The sequence below is a fragment of the Petaurus breviceps genome, unplaced genomic scaffold, assembly GCF_028583685.1.
Source record: "Petaurus breviceps papuanus isolate PSGF00001 unplaced genomic scaffold, PetGlider_PUasm1.0 90825, whole genome shotgun sequence".
Classification (NCBI taxonomy): domain Eukaryota; kingdom Metazoa; phylum Chordata; class Mammalia; order Diprotodontia; family Petauridae; genus Petaurus; species Petaurus breviceps.
Genome location: NW_027187353.1, coordinates 2,812,282 through 2,837,575, shown reverse-complemented (window position 1 = coordinate 2,837,575; position 25,294 = coordinate 2,812,282). Strand labels below are relative to the sequence as shown.

Sequence of the window (25,294 nt, the reverse complement as noted above, 5' to 3'; positions counted from 1 at the left end):
GGAGATCAATAACAGAAAAGAAGGCCCTATATATCTCTACCAAAATTGTCACAGCAGCTCTTTTTGTAATGGCAAAAAGCTAGAAGAAGAGGTGTCCATTATTGAGGAGGATGTATACAACGTGTTGTGTATACCTGTAATGGAATCTCCTGGCAACACAGGTTTCTTTGGATTGTAAATTCAGTATGAATCAGCATTGTGACATGGCAGCTAAAACCTTAATGTAATTTTGTTAAGCATTAAGAGAGGCTTAGCTTCCAGAAATAAGGAGGTGAGAGGCCTGCTGTACTCTAGGAACCATATTTCAAGTATTGATTTCAGTTTGGGATATGACAGCCAATTGACATTGAAAATTGACATTGACAAACAGGAGGGAACAATTGCTGGTGGGCAATCAGGATGGTGAAAGGGTTTGAGGCCGTGCCCTATGAGGAGTTGTTAAAAGAGCTAGGGGTGTTTTAAGAGGGAGGAGTGAAGACTCAGGGTGCAGCATGATAACTCTTTTCAATGGCTTGCCCCTTCAAACAGAGGTTGGCATGTTGTAGCAGGGATTCCTTTTCAGATATGGGTTAGTCTAGATGGCTGTTGATGTTCTTTCCAACACCAAAATTCTGTGATCTTGTGATTCTGAGAAAAGACAAGATTGGGGAATCAGAGACACTTGGGGAGACCTTCCATGGATTAACACAGAGGGAAGTAAAGAGAAGCCTGAGAGCAGCCTCTAGTGATTGCAATAGTATAAATTAAAAAGACATCAAAATAAGTCTGAACTATGACTAAGTGTAATGGCACCTCTTGGCTTCAGAAGACAGATAAGGAAGCATATTCCCCCTCAGTAGAGAGGGGACAGATTCTGAGAATGGACTATTGGCTGTGCTGTCAGTTGGTTGGGCTTTATCTATAGGTTTTGTTTTTATCTTTTTTTTTTCTTGGTTCTCAGGGAAGGTTCCATGGAATTGTAAAATTGGGAAGTGATTGATTGTGGTGCTGAAAGCAAAAAGCATCAACCAACCAACAAAAAGATGCAACAAGGGGGTTGGGATAGAGGCTCTTAAGGGCTCCTTTTCACTTTTAAGACCAAGATCTTCCAAATCTGTGATATTTTCCATCTCTCCATTTAGAGGAGCCAGCTAACAGATTGAAAATGTTTTGTGCCTTGTCAAAAAAGGATTACATAAATACAGGAGGCCCACCAGTCATTCCTCTATTGACAGCCATGTGCCACTGGGAGAATCATTCTAGCTTCTGTTTTGTTTTTGCTTTTTTAATGAAAGCCAGAGCCTGAAAAGGCAGCATTTCTGGGATTATAGAAAGAGGTACACCTCTTGTCTAGAAGCTGTCAGGGGAGCTGACCTATTTGATTCAGCCCTGGAAGTTGTTGAGAAACCTGTTTTCCTGGGCCTGGTCAAGATAATTTCTGGGCTAATGGGGTAGTAATTACCAGCTTTGTTCTATGGAGGCCTCATGTTACCTTGGGCCTCCTGGCTATGTTTCATCTGAACAAACACAGGTATTTGAGAAGAGGGGAGATCCTGCAATGATGGACTCCCCTCAAGGCAAGGCTAGAACAGGTACCCTGAGCCTCCCCTTCCCCACCCTCATCAATACACACAACATCCCAACCAAAAGCCCTTCAAAGAGGTCACTGAAATAATGTCCTCTGGAAAACCTAGGTCAGTGATCCTCACTGGGACTTGGGAACTAGGAGAGGCCATTGGACTCAGTTTTGTGTTGTGTTTAGGCCTTTCAGTCGTGTTTGACTCTCTGAGACCCCATTTGGGGTTTTCTTGGCAAAGATACTGGAGTGGTTTGCCATTTCTTTCTCCAGCTCATTTTACAAATGAGGAAACTGAGGTAAGCAGGGTGAAGTGACTTGCCCAGGATCACACAGCCAGGAAGTATCTGAGATTGGATTTGAACTCAAGCAGATGAATCTTCCTGATTCCAGGCCAGGGACTCTTATCTACTTCACCACCTAGTTGCCTTATAGTTCTTTTCAAAATAAATTCTACTTAACCAAATAAATCCACATCATCTTGTTTCTGACTGCAGCCACTTTCCCTGTTAGGTAGTCCCTCTGCCCCAGACAATCACTCAATCAATAACCAATCATGCATTTATGAAACTTGTGCTTGGTGCCAGGTACTGGAGACTTGAAGACAACAATGAAAACAGCCCTTGTCCTCAAAAAAGCTTATATTCTATTGGGGTAGACAACACGAAGAGAAATTGGAATATGTAAAGTAAAAACAAGGGATTTTTTTTGAGGGGGGAGTAGCAGATTGGATCAGGAAAAGTTTAACATAGAAGGGGGCTCTCCAACTGCCTTGAGGGCATAAGGGTTTCTAAGAAGCAGAGGTAAAGAGGGCCTGGATTCTGGGCATGGGGGCACTGAGACTCTTGAGACTGGAAAGGGACTATCATCTGGAAAAATAGGAATTCCTCAGGTCCAGATTGGGGGGACCGTAGAGTATGGAGAGGGGAGGAAGGTAGAGAAAGCCTGGAAGGCTGGGTAGAGGCCTGCTTGTGGAGGGCTTTGATGTCAAACGGAGAGTTTATATTTTATCTTTGATGAACTGGGAAGCCAATGAAGTTGACTGAGTAGACAGAAATTTATTAAAAAGCTGAGTTTGACAGAACTTGGAGATCATTGTACACAGTCACAATAATCAGCTGTGAAAGACTTGGTTACTTTGATCAATACAATGAGCCATGACAGTTCCAAAGGCCTCACTCTGGAAAATGCCACCCCCTCCAGAGACAGAACCAATGGATTGTCTGAGGGCAGGTGGAAGGCATTTTTTTTTCACTTTGTTTTTCTGGCTCCCTCCTCCCTTCCGCTCCTCCCTCCCCTCCACCTCTTGCAACAGAGTTAATGTGTATGGCTAATATGTATCATGGGCATCTTCTCTCGTTTTCTCAATGGGTGTGGGAGGGGCTAGAAAGAGGAATTGGAGGGTGAGCTAGAGAATTGGGAACTGAAAATCAAAAAACATAAACAGAAAAAGAAAAGTTAACTTCTGCCTCTAGCAGAGTAGAATGGGAATTCTCCTAGTGTAGTATCTGGGCTGTTTTGGTTTGTCTTTGTATTCTTAGCACATAGTGGATACTTAATATATGCTGAGCAGAATAGGGGAGGTTAGGTAGGATAGGTTAGGGCTGGGGCCACATGTGGCCTCACAGGTTCCTCTCCCCTATAATGGGTTAAGATCACATAGCACAGAATGGAAGAGATGGGACCTGTAGGGGCTCCTGTTTAACATAGCCTTGGCCATCAAGTCTTTGAAAGGAAAAAAAAAATTGTTCCATTTCTGGTGAAACTGCCAGCCTGCTTCGGGTTGGGTCATTTCTATATATATATATATATATTTTGGCTAGTGTTGGACCTGGAAGAACAATTCTGAGACATAGTCAAGAATCAACAGATTTTTAAAACTTGAAATGTAAGAGAGATGCATAAAAGGGGAAGAGAAGGAGAGAGGGAGAGGGGAAGGGGGAGGGGGGAAGAGAGAGACACAGAAACAAAGACAGAGACAGAGAGACAGAGAGAGGAAAAGAGAGACACACAGAGACAGAGACAGAGACATAGAGACAAGAGAGAGAGAAAGAGGGACAGAGACAGAGAGAGACAGAGAAAGAGAAAGACAGACACAGAGAAAGAAGGACAGAAAGAGATGGGGAGAATTCACTACAAACTCAATTAGATTTACTTACGATTTCTTTTATATAGTAAAGCAACAAAAATCAAAGGAAATGCTTTTTTCTATTCTCATTGGCTACACCAACAAGATGCAGGAATACATGAGAGTATAGAGAGAAAACAAACCTCACCATTAAGAAACACCTGCTTAAAAAAAATGTGTGATCCATAATAGACACGATTAACTGCAGCTAACCAAACACCTGCAGAAACAGGCTAGAGGTGATAGATAGACGGTACAGTTAGGTGTTAACTGCAGGAAAACAATGTCTATGGGAAAAGAATAAAGGTACAGGCTGTTTCTTCACACATACCTTGTTCTATCCTGTGCTCACTCAGCAAACTATAGTCATGCAGTAATTACTTAAAGCCAGAACGAAACTCTTTAGATTCATAGTTAAGCTCCATTTAAGTGACCTCAGAAAGAAGCAAGGGAGACCGGTCCATTCATTCAATTCAAGCTTTTATTGAATGACTGTTATGTGCTACATCCTGGGATGCAAAGACAAAATGAAACAACTCCTGCTTCAAGGAGCCTTTGTTTTATTGGGAGGAAACACACAGCAGAAAAGAGAAAACTTACACCAAGTAATTTCCAAAGGGCCGGTGGGCAAGGGATTGCCCGGGGCACATAGCTCTTGGTAGGAGAGAGCTTTCAGAAGGCTGAATTCTAGTCCTGTTCTGGCTATGGAAGCTTCAAGAGTTGAGTAGGGATGTCAGTGGGATGGGGCTGGCATGGGTGTGGAAATGAAGTCACACAGTATGGTTAGGGAAGGGAATTTTAGGCTAGGCGCTTGTAAAACAATCATGGATGAGAATCTCCCTTCACAACCTACTTCCATTTTTCATAGAGATTTGCCCATCTGAATTGAAATAATTAGCAGTGAGACCCAAGAAACTCAATTCTTTCTTTTGAAAAGCCTCAGATCTTCGAAGACATCTCCTTTCCCCCAACCCCACCCCCCCAAAAAAAAAACCTCAAAAAAATTTTCTAAAGTCAGCCCGGAGCCCAGGAAAAGAATGAGAAGTCATTAGTACTGCAGCTCAGGCTAGGTGTGGTCCACATCTGTTGCTGGTGCCCTAGCAACAGCCTTTTGGAAAAAACCCACAGGACTAGATCAGCTGACTAGATCAGCCTCACAAAGGCTTTGAATTCTGCAGAAAGGCGCGGGGAAAGACACATTTAAAAGGCACCAATCAACTTGCCAAGACAGACTGGGTCCTACTGGGTGTTTCTTCTCGGGTCTAGACCAATAAGGTAAGAGGAGTTGGGCCGGGTTCAGCCAATCACACAGCTTATGGATTGGGAATTTAAATGAAACGAGCCAGGAGATGGAAAGCTCTCAAGTTCTAGGCTTGGGCCCATGGGGTCTCTGCTTGACCTGCCAGGTGAGTGTGGGCTTCCTTCCCTCCTCTTCAAGTCACTGTTTGATGACTGGCCTGGATTTGATTACTCTGGGAGTTCCTTCCCCCTCAGCTGTTTGTTTTTGTTCATTATTGAGAAACTGTCTGTTTCTTAGTCTTTTGATGTCTGCTGGTGGACCTTTAGAAGCCCGGGAGGAACGAGGGGACTTCCTTTGGAAAGAACTCAGTTCCCTAAGGATCTGGTCACCATTGTTTATAGTCGAAGCAATGAGTGTTGCTGCTCATGCCCCTGCCTCCTCTGAGAAGCCCCCTGCCAAGCCATCAGAATCCCTTGAAGCTTTGGATTTTCATTCTAGTGGGGACAGCCTTCTTCCATCCCTGCTTCCCCTATCCCTCCCCGCTCCACCATATCCCCCTCCAGAGACACATCCTTTCCCTCTCCCCCCGGGACCAGTAATGTTGTCATCGTTCCTGACTGGAGCTGCTTCTTACGTGCTTCCTGACTCCCCTAGGAAACAGGGAACCTTCTCACCAATTTGTCTCTTTGTGCAGTGGTCACTCTAGGGATACATCCTGTGTGGCAACGGGTGCCAGAAGCGAGTCACAAGTGCGAGAGCCTCAGCAGGGCCAGCATCTCCCTGTGCTCCAACCTGAGCTGATCACCCTCATCCCCCAGGTAAGTTAGTACAGAGCGCCCACTCCATCCCTCTCCATTTCTCTCTCCCTCTTCCTCTCTTTCCCCTCCCCCTCTCCTTCCCTTCCGCCTCCCCCCGACCCCGTTGGTTGGGAGTGGAATGGGAAGCTTTCCTTCTTTTCTTTATTTTCTGTAGAGCCAGTATTGAGTTAGATACACAGGGGGTTCCCTTCAGTTGGCTTGCTTGTCTTTAAGAATCTAACCAAGGTAAAGCTAGCTGGCATTTTTTTTAGTCTGAATAGTAGCTCATTGTGGTAAAAGATCCCAGGGAAAGGATACAGTCCCTGTTTGTTCTTCCTTATCACCGAGATAGCAAAAAAAGCTTTCGAATTTCAATGGGAGAAAACAGCCACCTATCGTGGGCTGCCTCCTCTGAGGCTCACCTGTAAAGCATTGGTAATCATGGGGCAGTGGAAGTGCCACTTTTCTCCCATCAGGAGACCTGGGTTCCAGTCTCAGCTTTGCTGCTAGCTAGCTGAGCAAAGTGCTCTCCTTTTGGGCTTTGATTTCCTTCTCTACAAATTGATGGTGCTAGACGACATCCCTATGGTCCCTTCCAGCTCTTAAAAAAAAATCTGCACTAGAATTTTTATAAAGGACCAGACAACCCAATAGGCAAGGGAAACTCCTTGAAGGCAGGGAGGGACTGTTTCCTTTTCTGGCCTTTCTGTTTACAATACCTGGTCCACAGTGAGGGGCTTAAGAGATGTTTGTTGAATTGAAGCCACCAGACTTTTGTGTAGCTTGCACAAGCCCGGTGATTGCTTTGGGGGTTTGGTGCTTCTCAGACTACCCTGAAAATCCTGGAGAGAGGATGAGGGAAATACAGCTCCTGAATGGGGGCAGGGGGAAAAGGTAGAAAGATGGGGCTTCTGTTTTTAGCTCTTCTACCTATGGTCACAGGGAATTTCCTTCTCCTTTAACATAGGATTTCCACCTGGGGAGAACTGATTGAAAGAAGTGGAGACAGTATCACTAGATCTCTTGGCTGTTACATTTTGCCCATTGATCTCTCTTATGGTAAACTTTAAGAGAGATCATTGTTTCTTGCCAAGCTTGGCAAACTAAGGAAAAAAAAAAGACCAGAAGAGTGATTTCAGCAAGGACCTTCTTATTAGGGAAGCTCCCCATCCCAAAGCAGATAGGTACTTGTTTTGCCATGTCAAGTCTTAGAGTTTCCAGGCATTGAGAGGTTAAGTGACTCGTCCTGGGTCACAAAGGCAAGAATTCTTCAGAGGAGGAACTGGGATAGAATATATTGATATATCTGCTGGCCAGTCTGTGTTGTCCTTATTTTAATGAGAGCTTATTTGGTACATGTTGGGTGCTGGGGGATACCAAGTCAAAAACAAAACATTTCTGGTCCTCAAGGAGTAATTCTACTGGGGAGAAACATGATGTATACAATTAAGTAAATACAAAGTAATTTCTGGGAGGAATGATAATGACTGAGGTAGCTTAGGTAAGGTGTAGGTGGTAGCCAAGGAGGTAGAGATCTCAAGAGGTAGGGACGAGAAGGGAAAATACCCCAGGCATAGAAAGGATAAATTTGTTCAAAGGCACAGAGTTTGGGTGCTGGAATCCCACCCATGGGGAACAGTAACAAAATGGCAGCTGAGATAAAGTTTTATAACTTCTGTCCCAAAGCCCACTGGCATGGGTCTCTTTCCTTATTGGTAGAGATGAAGATCTTGCCCTATGGAAGGAGCCAGAGAGCTTTAAAGGGTCTTTACCTTCTGTAATTGTCCTTAGGATCAAAGATTTAAAGTTGGAAGGGGCCTTCGGGAACATCTAGTACAAGTTTTTCATTTTACAGATGAGGAAACTGAGGCCCAGACTGACTTAAAATAACACAAGTTGTAAGTTGTTGAGCCAAGATTTTAACCTAGGTCTGCTGACTTCAGATTCAACCCTCTTTCTACTGTATACCATTCTTTCCAGTATTGATCCTGTCCAGGGATTTGCAAGGAGGGTCGAGCCTTTTTGGTCAGGCAGGAGATAGATCACTTCCTCCTCTTCCAGGCCACTTCTCAGTCCTTTTATTCCCTCCTCTTGATGTCAGCCAGTCAATTTACAGACATTTATCAGGTGCCTATTACATATTGGTATTACAAAGACAGGAATGAAACAAAGACAGAAATGAAAAGTGCCCTTTAGGAATTTCCAATCTACTGGGGGAGGCAAGACATAATATAACATGCTTAGGCTGTCCATATTAGAACATCCACAATAAATACGAGGCACTTTGAGGGAGCTCTTCACCTGGTTTGTGTCCTGGATTCCTCTGGCAGTCTGGGGAAATCTGTGGACTGTTTCTCAGAATTGTGTTGTTTGAAAGCCTAGAACACCTAAGATTACGAAGGAAACCAAATGTTCCTAAAAATAAAGATTTTTTTTTTTACCTGTCCCAAGTCATGCATGCTGTTTCAGAATATAGGGTTGGTGATCAGGAAAAGTGTCAGATGAGATGTACAGTTTGGCTGAGCTTTGAAGGCTGCTATGGATTCTAAGAGACCTAGGTGAGGATGGAGAGCATAAGGAACGTTTTTATTGTTGCTTCCTGTCCAACTCTACCATTGTAGCACCAATGAGATATTACCATTACAATGACCCTATTTGGGGTTCTCTTGGCAAAGATACTGAAGTGGTTTGCCATTTCCTTCTCCAGCTCATTTTACAGATGAGGAAACTGAGGCAAACAGGGTGAAGTGACTCACCCAGGGTCACATAGCTAGTATCTGAGGCCAGATTTGAACTCATGAAGATGAGTTTTCCAAGCTTCAAGCCCAAATGCTTGGGGATGAAGGCGATATACCAAATGGACAAGGAACGATGGAATGATAGAAGATTATCTGTTTTGATTAAAAGGGATGGCAGAATTCTAGATGGAGGTTCACCTGATCTTCATGGGGTTTATAATCCAGGGTGTTGGTGGTACTTGGTTACTCCTGGGTCTCAGGAACAAGAAGGGACTTGCAGTAGGCCAGTGTACCAGCAAGATAGCTTTTGACCTCTTCCTCCACTGCCAGAGTTGAGAAGGATGCCCTATGGGGGTGACAGAAGTATGGGATTATCACTGGGTGAAGCAAGGCACAGTGAAACTTAGTGATTTGTTATAGCACCATCAGCCCCAAGGACTGGGAAGTAGACGAAAGCAAGATGGGAGTGTAGGACACCTGGAATAATCTAATTTAGATAAGATCTGAAATGAGAGGCAGCTAAGCAGCTGCAGCTAGCTTACCCCAGAGTCAAGGAAGGGACAATCACACAAACAATCATCATAAATTAATGTTCCATAATCTAAAACACCTTTAAAAAGGAATAGAATTTTTTTCTCTGGGCTCTGCCATTTAAATGCAACTCGACTTTTTTTTTTTTTTAATATTGGAGGCTTTTGGGGCAGTTAGGTGGTACAGTAAATAGAGCACCAGCCCTGTAGTCAGGAGGAACTGAGTTCAAATCTGGCCTCAGACACTTAACACAAAAAACTAGCCATGTGATCTTGGGCAAATCACTTAACCCCAATTGCCCTCCAAAAAGCAAAAAATACCCCCAAAAAGAAAACATTGGAGGCTCTATCCTGGGTGCTAGAGATACAAAATCCAAAGTGTAAAGTTGGTCTCTGCCCTCAAGGATTGAGCTTATAGTCAATCTGAGGAATACATCCTAGACCCAGGTGGAAGAGTTTGTGTCAGGGGAATGGGGATAGATGGGGAAAGACCTGTCTCATGAGCTGAGCCTTGAAGGAAACTAGAATTCAGAGAGGTGGAGAGTAGGAGGGAGCTCATTCCAGGCACAAGGGACAGCCTAGGACAGAAGCATGAGGTGGGAGGAGGAATGTTGGATTGGAGTTAATAGCAACTAGTTTGATTGGAATGTGGAGTTCACTAAGGAGCATGCAACCCACTGAGGACCAGACTGTGAAGTCTCGAGGAGCTTGCATTTTATCTTGAGGAAGAAGGGAGCCACGGAAGATTTTTGAGGTGACACAGGGAGACCTGGGTTTTTTATTTAGCAGCTCTGTGGAGGCTGGATTAGAGAGTGGAGAGGCCAGAAGAAGGGATGCCAATTAGGAGGATACAACTATTGTCAGGGTAAGAAGGGATGATGAAATAAGCCCCAGGAAAGGACATAGGAGGGGACAGATAAGAGAAATGTTGTTGAGATGGAGGCTGTAAGATTTGGCAACTGATGGGATATAGGGGAGAGCCAAGATCTGAGGATGATTCTGAGGTTTTGAACCCAGGTGACTGGAAGGATGGAGTGCTGATAATTTTAATTAATTAATAATTTAAAAATTATGACAGCTCCATAACAAAAAAAAATTTCCTGAAAAGTGTGTAATATTCAGGCACAATAATGATGTCTTCTAATGTAACATTTCTCCTTTTGAACAAATAGAATTGTTTTCCTTTTTTATTCAATCAAAGTGATGGGGTTGGGGGGTGGATGTCTGGAGACTCAGGTTTTAGTCTGTTTATAACAAGTCATAGCAGTATCCCTTAATCATCCATTTAGAGTTGGAAGGGACCTCAGGGGCCAGTAAGTCAAGGAGCATTTATTTGCCAGACATTGGAGCCAGGGATAAACAGTAAAAAACAAAACAGCAACAACAACAAAAACCCAAACACCCCCCACCCCCATTTTCTACTTTCTAGGAATTTGCATTCTGTCAGATAACCTTGGCTAAGTCATTTCCTTTCTCTGACCATCAGTATCTTCTCCGGTCCAGTGGCTGGACTTGATGGTAATTAAGGCTTCTCCCAGTTCTCAAGTTCTATCTTAACAAGAAAATGTAACTGTATTTTCAGTGTTTCTAACCAAGTCCCTTCTAATGTTTCATCCCTCTAGAATTCCTTGTTTTTGGCTTCTCTTTTTGGCTGCCTCTAGTGCCTGGGGAATGGTCTTGAACATCTCACAAGCTGTTCTTAAAGTTGTGTGTGTAAAGGGGTGGGGCATTCTTAGTTTTGGAAACTGAGGCCCAGAGCAGGGAAGAGTCTAAATGACAGGGATTACAAGGGAGATGAATGATGACAATTCTTTTTTAATTAAAAAAATTGGGGGGGGGGAGGCATTTGGGTTAAGTGACTTCCTCAGGGTCACATAGCTAGTAAATGTTTGAAGGATGGTGACAATTCAAAGATCTATCAGTAACGTCCTCACCAGTTAATAAAATAATAATAGCTAATGTTATATGGTCCTTTAAAATTTACAAGATGGGGCAGCTGGTGGCCCAGTGGATAGAGCATGGGCCCTGAAGTCAGGAGGACCTGGGTTCATATCTGGTCTCAGACACTTGCCACTTAACAGTGTGACTTTGGGCAAGTCACTTAACCCCAATTGCCTTGCCTCCCCCCCTCCAAAAAAAAGGAAAAAGAAGGAAAAAAAAAGATTTACAAGATCCAAAAAATATCCATAGTCGCACTGGGTTATTATGCCTGTTAGGTGGGTCTTTCTTTTTTTTTTGAGGTTCTGCTGGTAAATGTTTAACAACCAGCTCTACAAAAATCGCAGGATACATTTTACATTATTAACTTTTTCTCCATCGATATCTTATGTCCAGACAATCAACAAACAATAAATCAGGTCCTGGTTTGTAGGGTGTAGATTTCCAAGGAATAATACTCACACTGAAAATTTAACAACCAGCTCCCTTCTCTCACTACCTGGCAGAGCTTGTAATTATTTCAGCAAAAGACCTGTAGGTGTGTTTTTAAGAGAGCATGAAGGGACAAACTGATCTCCTGTACTCACCTCTCCCCCGCCCCATGCACTTATAATTTGTATTATGGTCCTTAGTCATATCTCCTCTGCTGGGTTATCCACCCTTTTAAGGAAGGGACCCTACGATCCTTCATCTTCGGTTCTCGAACCTCGTTCAGAGCCTCCTAACGGCTCCTGCCGAGATACCAAAGATACATTCTGACAAGGATGGTGGGGGCTGTCACTTGGTCACTCAAACACAGTTATTATGTATCTCCTGCCTACCTTATGCAGCCTGGTTCAGTGGAAAGAGCACTGGCCGCGCAGTCAGGGCCCTGGGGTTCGAATCCCATCTGTGATGGTTCACCTATAAATGAGGGGGTTGGACTGGATGCAGGATCCTTTGATTATCCTCACGCCCAGCAGAGAACCTCGCACATAACTGACACTTAATAAATGCTTCTTGCTGGAATAAGTTCACCTTCTTTCTTTCTCTCCCGGAGAGCATGTCCCAGGAGGCGGAGGGTGCAATTCCTCCGCTTGGCCACCAGATGGGGGACTTAGAGCTTTCTCGGTTCTCGGGGCGGGTGAGGGCGCTCTGTCTCCGGCCTCCTTGCTCGGCCGTCAGCGTCGCCTCCCGAGCATGCGCGGCGCTGGCTGCTCTGGGCCTGAGTGATAAGCTAGTGCTCTGCTGGTCCATGGAGCCACTTCCGGGCTGGGAGCGGGCGAGAGCGGCGGAGGCGGGAGGGGGCGGGGCCAGAGGGGAAGAAGGCGGGGGCGGAGCAGCCTCGGCTCCAATCTCGGTGGCGGCGGCGGTCGGGCTCGGGCTCCGAGTCCCGCTTGGGCCTTGGAAGGAGGCGAGAGGAGCCCGCTGCTGGGTGAGAGAGGGGAGAGGGAGGGAGGAAGGGAGGGGTTGAGGCGAATTCGCTGTGAGGGGGTCCCTCCCGGAGGTCGGAGGTCCCAGCTCTCAAGGGTTCGGGTTCCTCTGGTCTGGGGGTCCTTCTGGAAGGTTGTGGTCCCCGGTCTTCAGGAGTTGGGGTTCACTCTGATCTGGGGGTCCCTCCGGGAGGTTGGCGGTCCCAGGTGTTCAGGAGTTGGGGCTTACTCTGGTTTGGGAGTCCCTCCAGGATGTCAGAAGTCTTATCTCTCAAGAGTTGGGGGAGTCGTTCTGAGGGTTTGGTGTTCTCTTTGGGTTGGGGGTCCCTCTGGGAGGTCCGAGGTCCCAGCCCTGAGGGGTTCGGGGGTCTCTCTGAGGGGTCTGTGTCCTGGTTTGTGGTCCCTCTGGAAGGTCGTGGATCCCAGCTTTTAGGGTTGGGGGGGTCCTCTTAGGGGGTCAGGGGTCTCTGGTTTGGGGATCCATCTGAGGGGTCGGGAATTCTTCAGCTTTAGATCTCTGAGGTCTCCCCGGGGGCTTAAGGGTCCTTGGTCGGAAATCCCACCAAAGGTAAGGATTCTTTGGATGGGGTCTCTCTGAGTGGTTACGGGGGAGCGGACTCTGAGGGGGATTGGATGCACCTGGTTATGAGTGGGCTAAAGGTTCTGAAAGGTGTCCCTCCAAGGACTCTCTGGGGGACTAATCCCATTCTTGAAGGTTGGGGGGGGGGGCTGTGTCCCTGGGTGGGTCTCAAATGGGTGAGGTTTCTCTGAGGGCTCTGGGTGGGGTACAGTGGGACCCTGTTCCAAGCCTCAGCAGGGATCCCGACCTACGGGGAATGGGGGTATTCAGAGATGGATCAGATAAAGGTTTGGATTGGGCACAGTAATGGTGTTTAGTGGGAGAAAGTCGAGTTGAGGGTGACTTCCCCCCACCCCAGAGTGAAGTTAAGTTGTAGTGGAGCTAGGAAACTGATTCCCTGAAATTGACCGAGGGCTGGTACTGGAGTGCCCAGTTTGGGAGGGACCTTCTGGGTGGAGCCTGACAGAGCCCGCTCCTGATTCGATCAACCAGAGCCTGGGGGCGGGGCCCGATGCCGAGTCCCCAGGAGTGAAACCTGAGCTTTCAAAGGAGGAAGCGAAATCTTTTTTGACTGCTCCGGGCTGTGCCTGATGGTGTTCAACATCAGCCGTGCATTTAAACCTCTTGGTTCCTAATTTTTTTTTTTAACAGCAAGAAGGCACTGACGAAAGAGCCAGAGGAGGAGGAAGATGTTTGACTGGGACCTCCTAAAGATGGTAAGTCTTTTCCAGATGCAGTTTTTTCGTGACTGAAATGCAAATTTGCAAAACCAAAAAATTTGCAGCATTCCGTAGGCACTTGGATGTGTAGTTGCCACTTCTTGTGTTCTTTTCAGGGACAGGAGAGCATTTAGACCTCCCTCCCTTATGGCTTAAGTTCTGTCTTGAGAAAGGAGAGTCATGGGGAGAGACAGACAGACAGACAGACAGACACACACACACACACACACACACACACACACACAGAGACCGAGAGAACCAGAGGAGAACGTTTTGGCTTCAGATTTGTTACTTTCTTTTCTCTTTGTTCCTGGCTTAGGTGTAGGGAATTTTTAGTCTCCTTGCTGGTTTTGGTTTTGTTGAATAGTTTTCTTCTTTACTGCCGCTTTATTCTAACCAGTGTTTATTATTTCTGGATTTCTTTTTTACTTCACTGGTTTCATAAAATTGGTTGTCATCATTGGGAAATGGACAGAATCTAGTGCTGAGATTTTCCTTCTGCGAATGATTATTTCCCCCAGTAGCAAAACAAGTAGATAGATGAAGGCAAAATGGTAAACAGAGATCTGGATTGTAGCTAGGGAATGTGGGCGATTTTAGTAACACTGTGATTCATGTTTCAGATTGGACTTTTGACACAGACCCTGTTTAAGACTTTGAGCACAATAATGTAGTGAACTTTGGGGTACTTTCAGTAGAGCCTATCAGTAGTCAGAACCCTTACCGAAATACACATGTGTATATGTGTTTATGTATATACATAAGCATATACATATAAATATATGTAAAACATATACATACAAATATACATGTATATATGCACATGCATATATCAGTATGCATGTGTAGCTGTATATACACATATGAATGCACACAGATCTATAGATAACATATATATTTATATATATCTATATATATATCTGTATTTGCTGTAGCCTTGGGGATGGATGTCTTTCTTTTATTATCTTTTTTCAAGAGTCCAAACTGTAGAAATTTCTTTTTTCCTCTTTTGTGGCTAAACTCCTAGAAAAGATCTGATTTAACACTGTCTCCTCCCCACTTGGTTTTTGTTCCTTCTCTCCACTTCTCCTCACAGTAAGTTCCTGTGTGTAAGACGCAGCCTAGTGCTGTATACATGAATGGACTTATTACTTCATGGATTCTTAGGTTCTGTTTTGTAATCTAATCAGTATTAATTACTTTAAGAATACTGACTCTTTAGAAGGACTGGCAGCCAGAATTGGTTTGGAAATGGTAGGTGATTGCTCTCTGTTTCTCTAGCTCTGCATAATGTTGGCTTGTTTTGGGAGTGGAAATGTTTGACCAGTTGTCCCAGTGTGGATTCACATAGGCATATCTAAAAGATAGCACAATCATTACATGAGGCAATCTCAGGAAACTAACAGCTGTTCTTTTCTTGAATTCTTGTGTAAGGTGCAATGGTAGAGAATCTGTTGCCAATACCAAGTGTTGTATGTTTCCAGATGGCACAGTTGTCAGAACTGTGTGCTTGGTTCACTTTAAGAGTTTGATTACATGGTGTGTGTGTGTGTGTGTGTGTGTGTTTTCCTGTGTGCTTAGGTGAGCAGCAAAGAGGTATAAGACATGATTCTTACCTTCTGGGAGTGTATGACCTAGTGTATATAAGATATGTTTGTGGGAAAAATAGTTAGACTAAGTGCTGTAGGCAGTCAGGGGGCTTCATGGAGGTGAAAGCTGATCTGGGCCTTGAAAACATGGCCTTTGTTGTCAAGTAACTTAAACTCTTAAGTGTGTGAGAAGCTCAGATAAAATACTGTGAGCTCAGGGGCGGAGGTGAAGCCTGACTCCTCTCAGGAGGGTGCCTGGGGCACCTGAGGGGGACCTTAAAGGGTGGAGAAGATTTTGAGGGCAGAAATTGTCTGGTTGTGGTACACCTGTGCTGAGAGCCAGGCCCAGGGATGGTCAAGGATGGGATGGATTTAGGCGTGGCATGTAGCAAGGGTCTAGTTTGACTGAAATGTAACATTTGTCCAGAAGAGTGGTTTGGAACCTAATTGTGAAGGTCCTTGAATGCTGGGCTAATGATATTCCACTTTCTATGGGAAGTGATAAGGAGCCATGTAAAGGTTTTTGAGCAGGATGGTAAGACTTGAACAGAAAGAGTTCTTTGCTCTGAGGTCTGGCCACCTTGTCTCCGTCACCATCTGCATGACCTGGGACAGGTCCTTTCCTTTTCTCCAAGGTGACAGACAGCTCCTCACCGATAAAATGAGCACATTGGGCTTGATGACCTCTGAGCTCCCTTCTACCTCTTGATCTGTGGTAGTCTGTTGAGAACTATGTAGACATCATTATGGTTTCATTAAGTGACATCTAGTAAGGGTCAGAGGCAGGTTGCACCTAGGTCTTATAGTCTTCAAGTGTGCCCGTTAGGCCAAGTTGCCTCTGATAAGCACTGTCCAGTAGGAAGAGGCAGGAGGGCCCTATGTGGAGGATGGTTGGATTTGGGGGAGACTCTAGGCGAGGTGTTAAGAAGGTTGCAGTAGCAAGAGATACGTATTTTTGGAAGTGGTCCATGTGGAAAATTGTTTTGCTTGAACATATATAATTGTTATAAGGGTTTTGTGTATTCTTTTCCCCTCAGTTTTGGGGAGAAATAGAAGGGAGAGAAAACAAAATGCTTGTTAATGGAAAAGAAGCGTACTTTAAAAATCAGATATTGCAGTAGCTCTTGTTTGTGTCACTTATAACATTTGGCTTTATTGTCGTAGCTGTTTTTCCACATACACTTGTGTCTTCTCTCTCCCACTGACCTGGAAGCTCCCATAGGACCAGAAGCATGTCTTAGGCTTCTTCATAGATCCCAGTGCACTTAGCACAGGACCCGACATGGAGTGAGGACTCTGATGATTCGAAAGATCACTAGAAGGGTGCTGGTGGTGGGAGTGATGAGGACAGCAATGACAGAGATGGAACCAGCCCTCAGCATCTGTGAGCCCGTAACAGATGCTGCTTGCTTGTCCTGGCTTCAGTTCCGAGGAGGGCAGGTCGTCAGTTTTCTAGCATCCTGACTGCAGGTTGGCAGCCATCCTCTTCACTCCCAGCTAACCCTGAGGACCAGGAATGTGGCACCACATTGGTGGTTGGCAAGCACTTTCAGCTTTTAAAGAGAAAGGGGCTTCATTAATATATTCATTCATGGGGATTTCTCTCTTCCCAACCAGCAACCACATGATCCTGAATCAGGATCAACACATTGGGCCTGGAGAGGAAAGGCTGCCGTAAGCTAGGGTGGTGGTTCTTCAAGTGGGGTCCTTGAGGTCAAAACTGTTTTAAAATAATCCCAAAAGGTTATTTGCCCATTTAAATACTCCTCCATTTTCCAGTGGTATATTTTTGTGAGGCCAGATTTTCTTTAACTAAGACACCATATGATAATGGTTACGTTCTTATGTGACGGCACTTATATAGTGCTGCCAGGGGGTTCAGTGGATAGAATGCCAGACCTGGCACTGAGTTCAAATCTGGCCTCAGCTACTAACTGTTTGACTGTGGGCAAGTCACTTAACTCCTGTGTATGTCTGCTTCCTCATATGTAAAATGAGCTGGAGAAGGAAAAGGCATACCACTCCAGTATCTCTGCCAAGAAAACCTCAAATGGGGTCTCTACTGAAAAGACTGAACAACAAAATACGGTGCTTCAGAAATATTATCTCATTTTATCTTTGTAATAGTCCTGTGAGGAAGGGGCTATTATTATGCCATTTTACAGATGAGAAAACTGAGGCAGAGAGAGGTTGTGACTTGCCCAAGGTCACATGGCTAGTCAATGTCTGAGACTAGATTTTGAATTCAGATCTTCCTGATTTCAGATTGAATTTAAAAATGGATATGAGACTCTAGCTGTCTTTTATTAAACCAGATATTAAAGAGATTTGTAAAAATGTGTAAGAGAATGCCACTATTCTTGCCAAAAATTTTTTTGTTAGGGAAATATAGCTACTTTTCATAAAAAAAAGTTTCTGCTAATGTGTAATGGGTTAAAAATTTGTCAGTTTAAATTTTTTTTGGAGGGGGAAAGGCAGGGCAATTGGGGTTAAGTGACCTGCCCAAGGTCACACGGCTAGTAAGTGTTAAGTGTCTGAGGCTGCACTTGAACTCAGGTCCTCCCGACTCCAGGGCCTGTTCTCTACTCACTGCTCCACCTAGCCACCCCTCAGTTTAAATTTCCGATGCAGAAATACTGACATAACTAGGATTGTGCTAGAGCAAGTTCTGTCCTGATCGAAAGCTACAAATCAGGGCTTTATTTCTCACTGTGTTGATTGTCTGGACTTAGGAAGGTGATGATAATAATGGAGATTAAACTAAGAAAATGTGTGTGCATATGTCCTTTTTCCCCCTGAGAGCCCACCTTTGACAGCACACCCCTGTATTGCTCTATAAACATGCTTATAAACTGTAATCTCAACTGCGAGAGTGCAGCAGGAGGCCCAGAGGATGACGTCATCACCAGCCTGGAGCCCTGGGGACCACAGCAAGCTAATGATAATGATAATCACAACCGAGGTGTTTCGATGGATCTGCAGAGTGCTTTGCATCTGCTTTCTCATTTAAGCCTCCTAATACCCCCTGCATATCCCCCACAGAAGCAAAATAAGAAGAGTGTAAAGAGGGCCTGAGATTAAAGAGTTAGAGAAGTGCCAGGCTGGGACCCAGGATTCCTAGCATTTCCTTGTGAAGGTTATTTCTCTGAAGTCTTGGATCAGGAGGCTGGAGTGGTGGTTGGTGCTTTGATTTGGAGAAAAGCAAGAGACTAGAGGACTGTAGGGGCCTTCCGGCTGTGTCCTGGGCCTTTAGTTACTAGAAATGATCTCAGATTTCAGGGAAAGTGCCCCTACCCTCAAATCCCACAGATCAGACCTTGACTTTTCTGATTGGCTGGTTGGGGCCCTTTGCTGTAGACAGAACAATTGTGGGTTGTAGATGGGAAAAACTCGGTTGTTTCTGGAGCTGAGATTTATGTAGTTAGCTAGATAGCAGGTGTAAAGACTTAGTGACCAGATTTCTGATTAATTTCTGTGGAACCTCTATTAACAACAGTTTCTGCCATTATAATGCAAATGTAGGGATGGTTGTAGAGTCAAAATTAATATGCAAGACTAAATGTCATAGAGAATGTGAGTAGCTGTTCTTCAGCTCTGATAATATTTTGCGTAGGAAATGACCTAAGTTATTTGTCCCAAATTAATTACACAAGGAGTAAATATGAGAGCTAGAATTTTACCTGAAATCCTCCTACCCCAAGTGCAGCAATTGAGCCACACGGGCCTCTGGTGAGAGTTTACTGAGCTCATCAGAGAAAAGGCAGTGGGTATTTACAATTATATTGCCTATAGATCAGGTCTTTTTGACATGGGCTTGTTCTTCTGGAGACTGCTTTCTTCAGAACAATTCTTTCTTGAGAAACTGGAGGCTTTTCCTGTCCTAGTAACATCACTGAATAGGCTTTTCGATCGTGATTTCAGGGCTCAAAGTCTGGTTTCTAAAGCCTGAGTTTTGTTGACTTTTTTTTTTTTTTAGGGAATTCCCTCTTTCTCAGCTCTTGTACAGGGTAGGTAAGCCATGGTGGCAAACAGCAGGCCTGGGGATGGTGGGTGACAGGTAGGCAGAGATAGGGATTTAGGTTCTGTGCAGAGTAGAATGGATTGCCTTGTGTCTTCTTGTAAAGGCTGGTGAACCATTTGTTGGGTATATTGTAGTAGAAATCCGTATGTAGACCCAGACTGAGCCAGGTGGCCCCTCTCTGTGAATACTCAGTCTTTGATACTCAGCACCTTGTCACCGTCCTCAGTTGTCTTTTGCCTGGAGGACCAGAGAGAGGTCAGAGTGGTAAACTTCTTGCAGAGCCTTTCTTTATGGAGAGCTCTGGACTTTCAGGACTTTCCAGGTAACTCTCACTTCTCCATCAGCTGCTCAGCTTGGGTTTGGCTCCATAGAACATCATCCCCCTTTCCATCTGCCTTTTGTGTGTTATCTTCCCTCATTACACTGCAAGCTCCTTGAGAGCAGAGACTTTCTTTTCTTCTTTGTATCCCTTGTGACACATGGTAGATACTTAAATGTTTATTGAATTGAATTGAATATGTATACACTGAAAAATCAGTTATGTAATTATTTGGGTGAGACGTATTCAAGATGGTGGAAAGGGTCCCCAGAAAGTAGCGACTCTCACTAGTCTATATTTGAATGTATGTTCTAGCTGGGTAACTGAACTTGATGTTATTATCTAAATCCAATGGAGCATCAAGAAGAAAATAAGTACAGTCATTTTCCTAGCGGTTTTGATAATGGGTGGAAGCAGTAGTGTATGCCCAAAATAAAATTATGTATAAATAATATATTCAGCAGTAGTGTATTCCCAAAACAAAACTTTTTGGCTTTGTAATATGCTGGGAGTTTTGTAACATTTGCCTTCCTAATTGTGTTTTGTGTATTCTCATGTTATATATAGGTTGTACTCCCTCAGAATATAGTAATTGAAGGTAGATGAGTCAGGCTGGGATTAAACCTTTGCCCCAGGGAGTTGATTTTCATGTATATAAGTCCAAATGCCAAAGTATGTAAACATATAAATTGGATAAACATATAAATAGCAATAAATGTGGAATCTTGGGGTAGAGTGGAATAAAATCATAAAATATCATAGCAAGGAAACAAATTAATTGGGAAGAGAAGGGGAAGGTGAGGGTAATTTATTGGAATTAGTTTAGCAAATATTTATTGACCCCTTTTCTATGTCTAAGGGATTGTGCTGGGCCTAGGGATGCATCTCTGTCCTCTGGGAGCTTATTTTAGGTAATGGTCAGGGTATTTATTTCCAGAGAAGTGACTGGGCTGAGGCCTAGTTAGTTTGGAAAACCTGTAAGAAGGTGGTCATCTTTGAGGACAATACTGAAGGAGAGAGATATGATTGGAAGAAAGGGGATGGTTCTTTTTGATAAAAAGGCCCTGAGATCATAGATTTGATGTTGGGAGAGACTTTAGAGTAAAAGTTCCCAAACTTATTGCTCAGTGCCTCCCTGGAAATCTACTTTCTCTAACCCTTTGACTTTTTTTTTTTTAATTTGAATCATTAAAAAAAATATAAAATAATTTAAAAAAATCATATTTGGGGGCAGCTAGATGGTGCAGTGAATAGAGCACTGATCCTGGAGTCAGGAGGACCTGAGTTCAAATCCATCCTCAGACACTTGACATACTTACTAGCTATGTGACTTTGGGCAAGTCACTTAAACCCAATTGCCCTGCCTTCCCCCTTCCAAAAAGGCAAAAAGAAAAAAAATCACACTTCTTAAGTTTAATAATATATTGTAAATGTGTGGGTTTTTTCCCTGCATTGAAACTTTGATGATACAATATTGTATATAACATTTTATTGTAAACAAGTCATTACATGCATGTATTCCTGCCAATGAATGCTGGACTTCCTGACAGTGCACGACATGTTCACCTGCCAATACTCGCTTATTAAGACCTGTTGGCGGACCTGACCACTGATGGGTTATAACTTGGATTTTGTGTCTTTATTTGGAAAATAATGTCATCACTGGGACTTTAACTCTTTTGCACAACATATGAAACACATGAATCGCTTTTCAAAATTTTCTTATCTTTTCTTCTTTCCTTATGCTTCTACTTCCCCCTTATTTTTTATTTAATGCCCCCCTCTCCAATTGCATCTGAGGCTCCTACCACCCCACCATTGTTCCAGTGCCCCCAGAGGGCAGTACTGCCCGCTTTGGGAGCCTGTGCAGAGGCTATCTACTTCAACCTTGTTTTATACATGAAGAAGCTGATGCTTACAGAGGTGAAAGGACTTGTCTAGGGTCCTAAGCTGGATTTGAACTCGGGTCTCTCTTACTCCAAGTCCAGTATTCTATCTACTAGGTAGACTGCATTAAAGTGGAAGGGGGGGGGCTCACGGCCTGCTGAGAGTACTTGCTTTGCATGTGGAAAGGGTAGCCTAGTGTTATTCTCTAGGACTATAATATCATATCATTGGAAAGGGCCTCAGATTTCCTTCTTTCAACCTCTCACCCACACAGAGATGCTGAACATCTGATGTAGTCACCTTTAGTCACTCTTTGTATATTTCCAGTGATGAGAAGTTGCTGCACAAAGGGCCCTGGCCCATCACTAGATAGCTTCTTAATTGTTACATCAGTCTTCCTCTTTTGCCTCCTTTCAAACCCCCCGAGTTAAGACTTTTTTCCTTTTGGGAAGGAGAGCTTCACTAGGACTGTGTCCAACACAACCTTTATGAGTTTTTCCTTTAGCAATCATAAAAAAACAAAAGAATAATTTCATTAAAATTTTAAAAGATAGATCAACTTTAATTCTGAAGTGAAATCCCCAAAAGATTTGCTTCTAATGTATGGCATTTGGTTGGGAAGAATGCTACCTCATGTGAGGTAACATTTCTTATCTGGCCGCTTTCTAGAACCTGGCTATCAGTGTCCTTCACTAAAGTCCTGATGCTTCACCATGATATGGTGGTGACCCTGGGTTCTCTAGGCCATGCCAGTGTCACCATCTGAGGGTCTGCCTCACAGGTCTGGAGAGACTGGACGCCTCATGGTGACTGGTTTTGATTGTAGTCATTCATGAAGACTGGCCCACTCCTAGGAAAGGCCATCATATGTTTTGCCATCAGGATCCTGGAAGTACGGAAGACATCTCAGAGCAAATCAGAGTGGTGGCTAACTCCAGGTTAGATCCCCTCCTCTCATGGCTCACAAAGAGACTTCATCCCCTGGGAAACTTGAGCACATCAGCTTTTGGTCAAGATAATTTTACTTTTCTAAGTTTATCTTAGAGATAGCATAGGGGATATGTAGGGACAGAGTAATAACTCTGTTCTGTGAGTTCAGAGTTTAAATCCTATTTTCTGGTTGGTGATCTTTGGACACAAACCACCTCTTGAAGAATCCTGGAAATCTGAGGGTCCAGACTGCTACGGGAATGCTCAGTGCTGGGAGGAAATGGTTCTTTGGAGAATTTTTTAAAAAGAGCATTTATTTGAGTTTATTTGTTTTCCTCTTGTTGAAAGTGACTTTGGCAAAGTAACTTAAAAGGAATAGACTTTGAGACAGTAATTAATTGCTTTGGTAGCACTAGATCTGGGAGAAGATTAGGCAAAAGGAAATGTTCACTTTCAGTTTGTGAGAGTAGACTAGAGGCCTGATAACTTGGCGCCACTTTCTTGGGCTTGTGTCTTGTATAGATGTGCTGGGGGCAGGGGAGAAGGATGTCTAGGGGGCTCTTACACCTCATCCCTTTAGATGACATGGAAGGCTCTGGGGTTTTCCTAGTAAAGGTGATTCTGGTGCTGGTCTTTTTTTTTTTTTCTGGACTTGATTTAGTACTTACTTCTGTTTTTGAAGCAGGTAGGAGGGCACAGTACTTGGAGCTCTGCTAGAATCATTAGTTATAGAAGCCCAGGCATGTGTTGTTATCCAACTTATGGTTCTGGGAAGAGCATGTATTTCCCAGTGTTTGGCAGGTACTACCTTCTCAGTCATTGCTTAGAACTCAGATCGGGATATCTTCAGGACCTGTCCCCAGGCTTTTAAGTTTTTTACCTGTGATGTCACCTTCCTTTTGTGTCTCTTTACTCCTCCTGTCATCTTCTCCTGCATTCTCCATTTCTGTAGGCTGGAATTTAGGAGCTGCAGAGAGGCAGGTTTAGGCTTGATAGGAGGATGATTTTGCCCACAATTTGAACTGTCCCAAAGCTACCTCTGGAGTTTAGAGGGGATTAAGCAGGAGGAATGCTTGTCCAAGTACAGGTTTAGCTGGATGATCTCTGAAGCCCCTTCCAGTTCGGAGATTCTGTGAAGTCAGTGGAAATCTTTGCTAGAAGACATTGGGAGAGTTCCCCCAGCCTAACTCATAAATCTGGGCCAGGTGGACCAGTGTTTTGAACCCATACGTCTGCTCTGAGTAGAAGTTATGTGTGCTTGCTCTGCTGTCTGCCCCAGACGCTTGTCTGAGTCAGGCTCCGGTGGGCTTTTTGGTTTCTGCTTAGTGCCTCTGAGCTGCTGGGGAGGGAGCTCTTGCTCATGTGTGGGTCAGCCTCGATGACCTCTGCTTCAGAGGTTCCTTTCACTGAAAGACTGTGATCCTCTTGTTTTTGTAAAGCTCCATTGGGGCAAAGCCCCTGCTCCATTCTGCAGGAGACAGAGAGGAGGAGGGATGCAGGCCTTCTTGTTGCAGTGAACTCTCCGGATGACGACCTAGTTACTGGATTGGACTGATTCCATGAAATCCATCTCATCCATATCTGATATTTCAGGGCTGCTTGTCTAGTTGTGCTGAGACCTGGCTATGGCTTTCTTGTTTTGAGTGTACATAGAAGCAGGAGTGAGATTTGTTTGCTCACTCATGAAGATAACAGTCAAAATCACTAGTGAGGCAAGCTTCTAGATCATTTTTAGAAACAGCTTCTTTAATCAATAACTCTTTTTATGGAATACTTAAGTAGATAATTGACCCCCAAGCTCTTGGCTTATTCTTGACCTTTACTTGTAACAGGGCAGGCAGTCTTTGAGTGGCTGGCATTTCTCAGAGCTTCTTGTCCCTCTGGCTCATTTTGCAATTTTTATATGAGAAGCTTTTATCTCTAAGACGCTTTGGGTCAGCCAGATTTTAGGAGATATGACTTGAGTGTAACCTTTGTTCCTGATCTGGGTGGAGCCTTATCCAGAGGATCATAGGCAAACTGATCCAGAATGGTTGTATTCTTTGCCCTTATTTTTCCTCCTCCATCGGCCCCATCTCTCCTCTTTACCATAGAAAACATGGACTTGTTTTGATAGAGTGGAAGGAACTCCTTTATGAAACCCAGAAGAGAATGAACTACTTTGAAGGCTATGTTAGATGAGCGCTTACTACCAGTAGTTGTGGTATTTTTTATCCTAATAAGAAGCCTTACATCTCCTTGGTGGGGTCTGTTTTTTTTTTTTTTTTTTTTTCATTTAAGAGTGACCTATAGACGAATAGACTTTGCATAGAGTTACTTTCTAGAGGATAGAACTTTGGGATTGGAAGGAAAACTTTGTAACTATGAAGGTCAGCCAAAGACCTAGGGTTGGGAGGGGGTCAAAGTGCCAAAGGAGGTCTGTTTTCCTCTGGGTTGAATTGTACTCAAACTGTGACTTTCATAAAGAAATCATTGGAAATGTGATCTTTACAGCTTTCCTTGGCAGTGCTTTACAGGATGTTTTCAGTTCTTGCCACCCCCAGGAACAGTAAAACTTTTGAGGGAAATTTTGCAGAGGGTTTCGGTGTTTAGAAAAGCTAATTCATCTTCAGTGTTAGAAATACCTAGTTTTGTCTAGGAGTGGAGGGACTGGGGAAGAGAGGAGCCCAGATCATTTCTTCCCCACAAGAGACGGGTTGGGGTTTTCTTTCTAGCGTCTTTTTTCCCTTTATGTGGGAGAGGCCTGTGAAATATAGTAACTCAAAGAATTGTCTTAGCTCAGATCTCATAAACAGATCCCTGCCTCACTGGGATTGGTTGGGGGGTTAAGGGGAAGAGAGCTAGTTTTGTAGGGTGATTTTATCTTGGGTACTTTTCATATTGTTTTGTGAACATGGAAGTGGATTTTTGT

At 44.0% G+C, this 25,294-nt stretch overlaps 1 protein-coding gene across 6 annotated transcripts in view; it reads left to right on the top strand.

Annotated features, from left to right (window-relative positions):
* Positions 1–4,957: 4,957 nt before the first annotated feature.
* SGPL1 (sphingosine-1-phosphate lyase 1) overlaps positions 4,958–25,294 on the top strand; it is an 84,016-nt gene continuing 63,679 nt past the window's right edge. For 2 of the 6 annotated variants that reach the window (XM_069071112.1, XM_069071108.1), the window contains exons 1-3: positions 4,958–5,089; positions 5,618–5,741; positions 13,570–13,634. In XM_069071112.1, coding sequence (XP_068927213.1) covers positions 13,608–13,634 — 27 coding nt within the window. In that variant the 5' untranslated portion in view covers positions 4,958–5,089; positions 5,618–5,741; positions 13,570–13,607. Of the gene's footprint in view, positions 5,090–5,617; positions 5,742–9,627; positions 9,743–12,208; positions 12,341–13,569; positions 13,635–25,294 lie in introns of those variants that run through there. The other 4 variants (XM_069071114.1, XM_069071111.1, XM_069071113.1 and 1 more) reach the window with 4 other exon arrangements.